Source organism: Chelonia mydas, chromosome 4 (assembly GCF_015237465.2).
Source record: "Chelonia mydas isolate rCheMyd1 chromosome 4, rCheMyd1.pri.v2, whole genome shotgun sequence".
Taxonomy (NCBI): domain Eukaryota; kingdom Metazoa; phylum Chordata; order Testudines; family Cheloniidae; genus Chelonia; species Chelonia mydas.
The window spans coordinates 15,446,854-15,458,889 of NC_057852.1; the positions used below are offsets into that span (position 1 = coordinate 15,446,854).

General features: G+C 49.0%; 1 protein-coding gene across 1 annotated transcript; it reads right to left on the reverse strand.

Annotated features, from left to right (window-relative positions):
• Positions 1-3,777: 3,777 nt before the first annotated feature.
• On the reverse strand, positions 3,778-7,513 carry LOC102938648 (16 kDa beta-galactoside-binding lectin). The gene is made up of 4 exons (XM_007066491.4): positions 7,375-7,513; positions 4,757-4,836; positions 4,361-4,532; positions 3,778-3,986 (listed from the first exon to the last, which is right to left on the reverse strand). Exons 1-4 carry the CDS (start codon positions 7,381-7,383, stop codon positions 3,840-3,842), a joined length of 408 nt encoding a protein of 135 aa, XP_007066553.1. The 5' UTR covers positions 7,384-7,513; the 3' UTR covers positions 3,778-3,839.
• Positions 7,514-12,036: the final 4,523 nt, after the last annotated feature.

Consider the following 12,036-nt stretch of genomic DNA (forward strand, 5'->3'; position numbering starts at 1 on the left):
CAAATACTCCATAAACTGATGTCTCTTAAATCAAATGAAGGGGAAGAGAAAGGAAAGGTACTTTTTTCCTTCCCATTTGTTCCAGTGCAAAAATGTATCTTAGAATTGAAATCCAGAGAATCAAATCTTCAGTTGGTGTAAATAGGAACCGGCTTAAGGAGTTACTAAGAGAGGTCAAAATACAGGAGAAGTTAGGTAATGAAAAATGTTGACATTTCCATTTGACAGGATTCAAAACAGATCCCTTTGCCAATTTTGGCCAAATTTTCCATGATCTGTTTTACCAAAATTTTCAAAAAATGTCTGTGTACTGAAAATGCAGTTTGCAGTACAAAAACAGTTTTTGGTAAATGAAAAAATTATTTGGATAAAAATTTAAAAAAAAAAAACATTGAAAGTTTCAATAATATTGACGATGTTTTCCAAAAGTTTCATTTGGTAAAGGCTGTTTTTCAAGAACACTTTTTTTGTGCAAATATGTCAACCAGCTCCAGTTACCAGCATGGCTAGTTAATGCTAAATGTTATATTGGTGGCTAGGCCTTTTTCCTCCTTGTTTAAATGTTTTCAGCCATGACTAGCAGCATCATACCTTCCTAATCTTCACTTCCCTTGCAGGCTTCACTCTCCCCTGCCGTGACTTATCTTCACCTTTTTCCAGACACTCTCCAGGGGTTAAGTAGACTATGCGGTTCTGCAAGATTCCTAGAGAATCTAAGAGTAGCCTACCTGGAGGCAGTGTGTCGTGGACCTACCTACCAGAACCAAGACTGGAATGTAGTAGATTTTGGGAGTTGGTGGGGGAGTGTAAAAATCAGCAGTTGTGGATGCATTTGGAGTGCCCTCTAGTGGCAGGGCTTGGCTATATCTGCACTATGAGCTAGGAGGGATTCCCAGCTTGGGTACACGTATTTGCGTTAGCTCAATGAGAGCTAACGGGAGTGTAAATAGTAATGAAGCTGGGCAGCATGGGCCGTGGTTGAGTGTAATATTTCTCTCGACCTATTTTATCCTGTTCTATTTAGCAACCGTTTTATTAAGCTGCTGGTACAACACGAGCCAGCCTAGGTGCCTATTGTTAACTCGGTACACCAGCCTCCTTGGTAACAACAGGAGTAGTTACAGCTCCGGAGCTTCAGCCATCTCACTTCACCCCTCAGGGCTTCCCGCAGGAAGTACTGCACACCACACCGTTCCCTCCCACCGTCGCTCCTTGCAGTTGTTGTGTCCAGAGCACTGGAAGCTGCCAACATCTGTGAGCAGGTCAGTAAACGCAACAGTGAGCGAGGGAGTGGTACCAGCTGGCCCTAGATGGGTCAAATGAACAGGTAGGATCTTAAAGGGTTAGAGGGCAAGGCACCTACCATGCATGCACCAAAGAGCTGCCTCCTGAGCACCTGGGGAAGGGCGATAGAGAGACGTCTCCCCTGTCCCGCAGGGGACCTGAGTTTCCATGGTTTTCCTTTAAGGCCTCTCTTCCTCTGCTATACCTCTTAAGACTCCTTTCCCCACCTGTGCTTTGGCTTAAAGCACAGGGGAAATCTGAGGGGGAGAGAGGCAGCCAGTGTTCCCCCAGGTTAAGGATGGTGGCCATAGCTTAGCCAGCCTGCCTTATATCCCTCCCATCCTGCTTGGAGTTGCGCACTACGACCCTGGTGGCAGTCAGAGTGGGTCGAGGTGCAGCATCAGTCCTTCCCCACATTCACAGCAAGCCTGGAGGGGCAGGGCGCAGAGAGTTAGACACCTGCACTGTGCCACCCCCAGCACTGGAGCCATTCCCATGCTGGGCTGCCGTGGAAACAAACATGCCTTTTGGTGTGGGAGAGAACTCCCAGAATGCTCCATGCTCACCCTGCCCCTGAGCTTCCCGCACAGCTAGAGGAGGGGAGAGTGTAGCTTCTGGGAGGCTGTTTTGAATGGGTTAGTTGGAGGGGCAGCCCCCATCCTTTCCCTAGGAGAAAGGCATTTCTAAGAGCAAGCCTGCTCCCCGGTTACTCAGGCACCCTGCAGCCCGGGTGAGGCAGAATGATAGCGTCTCTGGTCCCGAGGAGTATGACAGCCTTCTCCCCTCCAGCCCCAGGTTCTTTGGGGAAAATGGCACCGCAGTTGCTGTAAGACACCAGCTCAGCTTGATAGAAAAACTCTAGCTTCCCATCCCAGGAGGGGATAAAGTGTATGAGGCCCCCCTCCCCCTAGCACACTCCAGCCCTCCAGGAGTTGATTAGAGTGGAAGATCCAGGTATAGTCCGTATGTCAGAGCTATCAGATCATTCTGCTGCCCCTCCCCACCCAAAGGGCTAGGGGTGTTCTGCTGTGAAAGGCCCAGCTCCACAGCCAGAACTTTCTTGGAACCCCCATCTTTGAAAATGGCCGTCAGCTGAAGGCCTAGCCAAGGCATGATTGGGCCTTATTTGGCCAGAGGACCTAGCAGCAGTTGCATCAGCATTGTCTCCTCCAGCTCTGGGGAGAGGAGTCTTTTCTTAGCTTTGAGGCAGCAGCTGGGAGGGAGTTCAACCTGGGCTGTGGGGAAGTAGACAGTTTTGCTGTAAGTATTCCTTCTGATGCCTAAATCAGAGGGTAAAGGCAGGGGATATGGAGAGGAAGTTTGAGTGGATCCCAGTTCAGCAAGATTAGCCCTTATCCTGACCGTTCTCCCTATTTTCAGGAGCTCAGCCAGGATAACAACTAGCCAGCTGCATTGATTCAGTCTGTTCTCTGCCTTTCCCAGCTCCTCTCCTCCCTGCTTACTGAGGAGGTCAGCTCTAACCCCACTCGCAGTATCTGAATGCTGTGTGTAGTGGCCACAGAGCTCCTCTGCCATCCCACTCTTATTCTCCTACATGGCTGTGAGGGAGGCTGGGGCACTAGCTGGAAGAGGGCATTTAGCAGAGGCAAGGAGAAAGCTGTTACCAGAGGCAAGGTAAGCAACACTTCAATCAGCAGAAGCTAGAAGAGCAAGCATGCTCCCCCGCCCCACCCCGCTTTGAGCCCCACCAGAAATGGTTTTAAAATGTCTCCTAGAGTTGGTGTCCCCCTACCCCTCAAAAAATTGACTACTAGAATTGTTTAAAAAAAAAAGCCTAAAATATTTCACAAGTTCTCATTCCACTCTAATTCCCACTCTGAGAGCCCCATTCCACCAACGGGGTCTCCCCTGCCCTGAGCTGGATCACTTTCCCAATGACACACCCCCCTGACTTTCTCCCCTCCCCAGGAGATACATAAGAGACTCCTATGTAGCCCTCCCTCCCAGTGAGGAACACCACTGGTACAGTTGTGAGGAGACAGGCAGTCCTTCAAAGCCTGAGCCACTCTGTCAAGAACTGCAGACCATACCTACCTGTAGTGCACCCTAGTCTAACAACCCCAGCTATCAAAGAGATAGGACTTGTACATTGCCTGAAATCCAGCAAGCTAGGACAGCCAGCCACCTCCAGGATTCAGCCCTAGCTCCACAACTGCATTTACATAACTGAGCAGATGATCACTGCAGGAGGTGGGGGCGGTATCCTTTAACAGTGAGAAGTTCATGGGGGTGTGGAGGGGGGAGATGAGTGGAGTTAATAGCCTCTTTCAGCTCAGAGGCAGCATTTACACAAGGCAGCAGCAGGACTGTTAGATTACCATCAGTTTTCTTTAAGGGGGGGGGAATAGGTGTCTCAGGGCGGCGATTAGGTAAGTGTTGGCTCCTGGTACAATTAGCCATTCCTATTTAGTGCAGGAGAGGCAAGCTGGCTCGAGCAGATGAAATGGCAAAGAGCGAGCAGACACGGCAAGCTTGAAGGCCAAGTTTAGATTTATTTCACTGAGCAGGGAGGTGGAAGGAATAGGACTAAGCAGTTAGCTAAACTTAATGGCTTTGATGGCAAAGTCACCTTCCACAGACAGGTACTCAATGTTCTGCAGGCCCAGCCGATTGGGGAACACGATCTCCTTGTCACCAGCCACTTTCACCATCAGCTCTGCTGTGTCAAAGGAGATACAGATCTGCAAGGAGTAGGCACATTAGAACCAACAACACAGGCAGCCAATCCCCATGACCTCTTAGAGACGGGTTAACCAGGAGCTTCACCCAGACAGCATTAGCTACTCTTCCCTCAACTAGCATCTGTCTTGAGGGGGAGAAAGCCTGATTTCCCCAGATCTGGCTGAGAGGCCACCCCAAAATCTCAAGGGGCCTCACTGGTGCCTTCACCTGAGTGAAGAGAGGCCTATTTCATTAATGTGAAGTGCTTTGCTGTATGGTGTGAAAGGTGCTGCAGGAATGTAGGGCTAGGAACTCCCCAGGTCCAGAAGGACCCCAGCTCCACAAATCAAGTGCCCTCTTAGCATAGCTTTGTTCCCCACTCCCGGGTCCTCACCTCAGTCTTGTCACCCTGCTGGAAGGGAAAGTCAGTCTCCCTCTCCTCTGTCCCCCACATCCCATCCTCCATGGAGTTGCACACAATGACGTTCACATCCCCGTGGCTGTCGAAGCGTGGGTTGAAGTGCAGGACCAGGTTGCTGCGGTCCTTCCCCACGTTCACAGCAAACCTGGCATGGAGGAGACAGTCAGACACACAACCACACTACGCAGCCCCTCCCACCAGAGTCCGGACCGATCATCTCTGTAATGCAGAGACGGATCTAACAACAGAGAGAGCTGAAGCTGTCCGGAGGCAGATTCACCTCTAGCACCTACCCCTGTCGTGTGCTAAGGGAAGAATCCCCACTGGTTACCTAAATGATGATGCAACATCTAACCCTTCCCAACTCACCCCTTGGCTTCCGGCAAGATCTTCCCCTTCACTTTGATGCACTCTCCAACCTGGACATTCAAGTGAGTAGCAACCAGTCCCTAAGGGAGTCAAGCCACAAACGTATTAGCCTCCCCCTTGCGGATTAACAGACCTACTTCCTCGATTTGAAGGGAGAGGCAATACCACCGGGGACACAAGAAATAAGTGCTGAGCATGAGCTAGAGACAAGACAAGTTCCAAACCATCCCCCTGATCAGTCAGCGACCAGAATCATTAACATGCAACCACAGTTCCTTGGCCTACGGAATGAGGTTTGTTGGTCTCTGTCCAGTTCCCATGGGGCAGGACTCCAAGTGTTCCCAGCCACAGGCACTAACTGGCCTGATGACCAGCAGTCTGTCCAGAGGTCAAGGACTGAATGGACTAGAGGCGCAGGTTGGTCTCATTAGCTGCAGCCCACGGGATTTGGGGATGTAACACACACAGGGAAGCCTGCACTGCTGTGCCTGCCACTGCTTGGGCTTTACCTGCATTGGAGTTAAGAGGGCTCAATTCTTCCCTGGGAGTCTGACTAGCATTTTTCCCTAGCTGCCTTTATAAAAGAAGCCACCATTCATTTCTTAGGCACTTGGCCCTTTAGCGTGCAGAGAGGTAACTTCCCCGGCCGGCAGGAATTTGAGACTTAACCCTCCTTTAATCTACCCTCCCATATTTAAAGCCATGGCTGTTACTGTGCAAATCTACAACCCACCAGCTTGCTGTGCACACTGTCTTAGCCGGCCACTGCTCCCGTGCACTGGGACCCCTGAGTGGGGCTTGGCTTGCTAGCTGAAAGCGCTTGCCTATCAGCCAGCTTGCTTGCATACATCCCAGCCTCTGCTGCAGGGGAGCAAATGAAGTACATGAAAACACCCACCTTCAGCCCCTTGCTACCCCGTCTCTACCAGGTGCCACCCTTGTCTTGCAAGGGGCAGCCACTAACCCTGAAGGGAGCTGACTTAGATAAACAACCTCCATATCCAGCCTGTGTCTGGCCAGAGGCCCCATTCCACCAGCTACATCAGAAACACAAGCACCCTCACCTGAGGAGCTATTGGAATTTAGCTCCAAAGAGACCGCAATAATGAGCTTAAGACCGAAACCTGTCACAGCCGGGGTTATATTGCATTAGACCAATGGAAACAGTAGCATTTGCACCATTAAAACCTCCTCCAGTTTTGGAGAGAGGGTCACTTTCCTTCATTTGGACACAGGTTTTGTGTTTTTTTTTTAATCTCCTTCTCCAGGAGGTGGGGGAGACAGGTCAGAGCCTGGGAACAGCTGTGACATTTCTCGCTTCACACCCCACCCCCAGGCAGACCTTCCCAACCCCTGTGTTACAGGGTACAGGGAGTCAGTGACAAATGGAGAGGCCAGATCTCTCTGTTTAGTGGAGCTGCCTGTTCTCGAAACTTGAACTGTCCTCATTTTAGTTGGATCAGCCAAGAGGCTATCCAGCCACCTGCATAATCTATTCTGTTTTGTCCAGCTCTCCCATTCTCACCATAATGCTGAGGTCAGCCCAACTACGATCTGCAGATTGCTAAACTGCTTATCACCATAGTATCTAAGCCCTACTTATCCTGGCTCCCTACACATCCCTCTTTTATTCTGTTTCTGGAGCACAGGCTGAAACTTGGTCAGATGGCAGAGCCAGGGAGGAGGTAGCCACCAAGACTGAGGAAGGTAAGCAATATTTAAGAGCTGCATTTCGGAGTTAGAGAGGGCTGAAAGGCCAAGGTTGGTGACATGCTGTCATGTGACATGCCCCTATCCTGTAGTGCCCTATAGGGCTGAGTTAAAGGGGGGTTATTTTAAGTTAAAAGAACCCAAAAAAGGCTCTATACAGGCATGAAGTGTTTTATAAGAGTTCTCAAGAAAAAAAAGTGTACTTCAATATTCTTTCCAGACTGTCTAAGACATTGGAAACATTAGTAGAGTTACTGACACTACAAGTGCTGAAAACTGTCAACATAAATAATAAGTGGCCCACCGTGAACCCTTCAAAACAAAGGATTCTTGGAAATATCTTGCAAAAATAAAAATTCATCCATCTCTAGTGTTCCTTCCCCCCAGTGTTATAGTCCAATCATGCATTTTTCTTCCATCACTGACACATGGCCCAACCCAATACCCACAGCTGCTAACCCTTTAGCCATTTCCCCCTCCGTTAGAGAAATTCTTCTATTCCAAGATGCAACAGAAAAAGAGCCCTGCAGCTCACCCTGGGAGAGCTTTAAGAGAGAAGTCAGATGAGTGGGGTGTGTGTGTACCAGACCAGATGTCTGGTCACCCAGCACATGATCCACAGCTCTCCCAAAAAGAAAAGGAGGACTTGTGGCACCTTAGAGACTAACAAACAAATTTATTTGAGCATAAGCTTATGCTCAAATAAATTTGTTTGTTAGTCTCTAAGGTGCCACAAGTCCTCCTTTTCTTTTTGCAGATACAGACTTACACAGCTGCTACTCTGAAAGCTCTCCCAAACACACTCACCAGCAGTTAACCTTATTCCAGGATTCCACACCTAGCTTCCTATCCCCTTGTCTTGCAAGTAAAGCCCTAACCAGTCCCAGCTACAGAGAGACAAGACTCACACATTCCATGCTGCTGACTGAAGCCACACCACAGTTAGGACAACTGCTTGCTTTCCAGTTCCAAGATTCAGCTGTGTGACTCAGCACTACCTCTACAGGGCCTTTAAACAGCTGACCTGGGCAGCAAAGGCTCACATGATTAAACAGGTGGGTGAGTGGGTGGGACTGGGGCTGGTGAAGAGTCAGTTCTTCTTCTTCCAAACTTCAGGCATACAAAGAGAGACTAGCAGACCAGCATCAATATGGTATTTGGTTTGGAAGACTGAGCTTTTTTCAGCCGAGCAGTAACATTTGCACTGGCTGGCAGCAGCGTGGTTTCGGATCAATATCCCCAGTTTGCTTTAAAGAAGCAGCAAACATGCATGAATCTCAGGGCTGGTAGTTATAGAATTGTTTGCTTTGGGAACAATTCACTATGCTTATGCTAGCTAACTGAAAGTCAGCCTGTCCACGCACAACCATCCCTCCAGCAGCTGCTATGCCAGTGTACTGTGGCATCTATCCCACAATTCGAAGCCCCGCCAGCTCCATGCGTGCAGTGTTGGGCTTTTGAAAACATACTGGCTAAGGCAGAGGTGTGGGAGCCTAAAGGATATGATTCTAATCCTGGCTTTGCTGCTGTGTCTCCATTTGCCCGTCTGTAAAATGGGAGAAATAATTCTCATCCCCCTCACAGAACATGTGTAACGAGGCCTGATGCTTGCAAAGCATTTTGGGATTCTTCGGTGGAAGGGGCTATAGCAGCGCAAAGTATTATTGCAATTGGCAATTAAATAAAAGTGTTGCTGCAGGCAAGGATGGTATTAAAAAGCGTGTCTAAAAATCGAGGCCGTTCGTGTGGGGCACAAGTAAACAAACTGGGTATTCAGACCCCAGCTTTTTCACACAGCGTGGCCTAGCCAGTTTTGATCTGCATGCACTAGAATCCGGGGGTGGGAAGGAGCCACGCTTTGGTGTGAGCTGAGGAAAAGACGTGGTAGAAGGAAATGCAGCCAGCAAGGGAAGGATTGTTTGTCAGCGAGCTGCTACCACACATTATTCCCCTGTACGGGTCTCTTGGCAGAGCCATAACGTGGCCCCATTAGGATTCTGCAAAGAGGAGTCAGGAGAGCTGGGTTTTGTTCCTGGCTCTGCCGTGGACTTTCCAAGTCACTGAGGCCCAGATCCACACCCAGTATATACATGCTGCAGCTGGGAGCCAGCTTCCCAGACTGGTACAGAGACTAAGAAAAGGAGGACTTGTGGCACCTTAGAGACTAACCAATTTATTTGAGCATAAGCTTTCGTGAGCTACAGCTCACTTCATCGGATGCATTCAGTGGAAAATACAGTGGGGAGATTTATATACATAGAGAACATGAAACAATGGGTGTTACCATACACACTGTAACGAGAGTGATCACTTAAGGTGAGCTATTACCAGCACGGACTAGTGCACTCAACGTAGCAATGTGGAGGTTGTGGCATGGGCCAGCCTGACACTCTGGGACCAAACTCAGGTGGCTAGCTACATCCACACTGGTACTGCCCATCAGTCAGTCTAGTCTACCCATGGTGGGAGACATGGTCCCAGCTGGAGTGTAGACATACCCAAAGATATTTAGGCACTTAACGCTGATTGTGGTAGTTACGTGCGGCTAAATACCTTTGAGGATCTGGGCCTTAACTCCTCTGTGCCTCTATTTCTCCCTGGGGATAACTAAACCTACTTTACAGTGGTGGTGTAAGAGTTCGTTAATGTTTTGCAAAGTGCTTTGTGAGTCCTTCAGATGGAAGCTGCTATAGAAGGGCAAAATACCATTATCTGTTTGGTAAGCAGTGACTAATGGCTGAGATGGGTATCCACCTATATAGAAGGGCTGTCAACACTGGACTTGTTTAGGGTGTGGGTGAAATTGAGCAAAGGAATTTATGGCTGAATAGCAGAGGGAAATGCCTGTGGGATCTACATCAAACTCCAGTGTCCCAAACTCCCTCTGACCCCTTACTTCTATTAATCACCCTGAAAAATCACCCTCAAATCCCAAACCTTAGTTATCTGAATGTCCAAGTGTCCCCATGACAGAGTGGGAATCGTGTCTATACTGCCTTTGAGCTGGGAAATGCTCCCACTCCCATGGGAAGTGCTGAAAGCCATATCCCATCAGACATTTAAAACTGGACAAAGCACTAGAAAAAATACTGAAGGAAACTACTTTGTGATCTCAGAAGATGGACTGTGGCTCTGAGCTCCATGTGGGCAGGCCTCTTCACACATGCAGAAGCCCCACTGAAACAAAAGGGGCTTTGCATGGGCACAGGGGGTCTCTGTGAGTGGAGTTTGTTGCAGGATCAGAGCCTTAGTGACCCATCTCCTGCCTGCTTAGGGCCTGATCCAAAGCCCATTGAGGTCAATCTCTAGAACCTGATCTACACACCAAAGTACTGGCTTAACTAAAGGTGTGGTTTTTTGACTGATTTAGTTAAACCCTCTCAATCTCCTGTGTGGAGACTCAAATAGGTTTCAGTCTGATTTATATGGGGTTAACTTGCATTAGTGAATGTACAGGTGCAAGCTCACCGGACTAAAAACTGTTTTAAACCAGTATAAAAGTTTCAACACAGGGGTTTGCCCCAGTTGAGCTCAGTTGGTTTTCAAACCGACGTTAATTAAACTGGTGTCCAGTCTGTGTGTAAATGAGGCTGAGAGTGCTCTGATTTCTGTTGGTGGTGGTTGGATGTGTGCGGCCCTGTTCATGGCCACTCCTGGGCTACTATAAATTCTGTCCGGGTTCTTGTGGTGTTTTACATTCAAATCCATGGCCTTGGCTACATGAGGCAAGTGACCACATGTAGATCAGAAAAAAGAAAAGGAGTACTTGTGGCACCTTAGAGACTAACCAGTTTATTTGAGCATGAGCTTTCGTTAGCTACAGCTCACTTCATCGGAGATCAGAGTAATTGTTCCAGAATAAAATCACTTCTATCCCAGAACAGAAGAGTTATTCTGGAATAGCTAAATTATATTGGAATAAGAAAAGGAGTAGTACTTGTGGCACCTTAGAGACTAACAAATTTATTTGAGCATAAGCTTTCTGATGAAGTGAGCTGTAGCTCACGAAAGCTTATGCTCAAATAAATTTGTTAGTCTCTAAGGTGCCACAAGTCCTCCTGTTCTTTTTGCGAATACAGACTAACACGGCTGCTACTCTGAAACCTATATTGGAATAGTTATTCCAGAATAGCTATGCTGGTGAATTTTGTGTCATGTGGACAAGGCCTAAACATCTTGGAAAGGCCTTGCCACTAGCATTTTCTCTTCTCCCTAGCCCTCTGTTCCCTCCCTTCACTATTCCTGGAGCTCTGCCATGAGTGTCTCTGCAAATCATGCTGTTCCTTCCCCCGGCCCTGTGGTGCCCCAGACATGATTTGCTGGTGTCACTGCTCTCACTGTTAAAGCACATCTTTCTTATGAACAGCCAGTCTAGTCTCTGCTGTCCCTGCCCTTAAAGGCTGTTCCTTCAGTCAAGGAGATATAATTGCAGAGTCAAACTGAACTGAGTATTTTCCTCAGCGCCCCAGTGACAACAAGGGGTTGGAATGATGTTCAGGACCAGAACGGGGTCAGCAGCAGCCCCTCTGCTCTGTGCTGATGTAATGTGCCACTGTTCTTATGCCAGGCTGAGGGAGCAAAGTGTGGGGCCAGAGAAGAAACCCAACAGTGTCTGTGATGCCAGACTGGCTCCCTCCTCCCTAGAAGATTCTTCCACAAACCTCTCTTCTGTGTGGAGGGGAAGGAAGAACTCAGCCCCTCCCTACTTTTCCACAGGGTGAGAGAAAGAAAAGGACCCCTGGCAGCTCCCCATCCCCTCCAAGGGCTTTGTAGCAGGGCAGATGGGAAGCCCTCCTCTCCACATGAAAAAGAATTTGCTCCAAACCTTGGATCCTCTGCACCACACATGAGGGAAAGGAGAGAGAATCCATCACCATCACCTCCATCCAGGGGGAAGAGGGACTAAACCAAAGCCCTTTTCCACCCACACCCCAGACTACTTCTGCCGCTGGGGGCGGCTCTGTGCCTGGGGATGCCAGGTGGACAGCCCCACCAGCAGTGAGCGGACTAAGCTTTCCGTAGGATTTCCTCCCTGGAAAATGTATGTCTGACACCAGTGCCCTCAGCCTTCCTCTGCGTGTTGCTGCTCGCTGTGACCAATAGGTGTCACTCTCAGAGCAAACACGAACTGGGTGGGGATATGGAGAACAGAGAGGCGAAGAGAAGAAATAAAAAGCCCCTCATAACACTCTTGCAGCAAGAAGCCTCAGTGCAAAGGTGCCTGGAGTAACCACACACAATTGCTGCCAGGGAGAAAAATGCAATATTCCTCACTGTGTGGGGCACTAAATTCAGTCCTTACATAAATACAACTGACATACGGCTCTGTGCATCTCCCCAAAGGCCCAAACTATCCCCACCACAGGGATTTCCCTCAGGGAAATTGTTTCCTCAGGGGCAAGGGTAACAGGAGATTCAGCCCCCTCAGCGCACAGATCCCTTCATGCCTGCGGCTTTCAGAGGAATCTGTTGGATGCCGGAGCCATCCAAATGGAGGCTGCCTCCCCACACCCTCCTGGCTCCCTCTGCTGCCCACCTCCTGGGACCGTGCCTCCAGGCTTTCTTCTCGC

Bases quoted from the DNA above. Each gene is read 5' to 3' on its own strand.
- LOC102938648 (XM_007066491.4), bottom strand. The intron at 4,533-4,756 runs GTGAGTTGGGAA...CCTCCATGCCAG, and splicing joins ATCTTGCCGGAAGCCAAGGG to GTTTGCTGTGAACGTGGGGA. The intron at 3,987-4,360 runs GTGAGGACCCGG...TACTCCTTGCAG, and splicing joins AGCAGGGTGACAAGACTGAG to ATCTGTATCTCCTTTGACAC.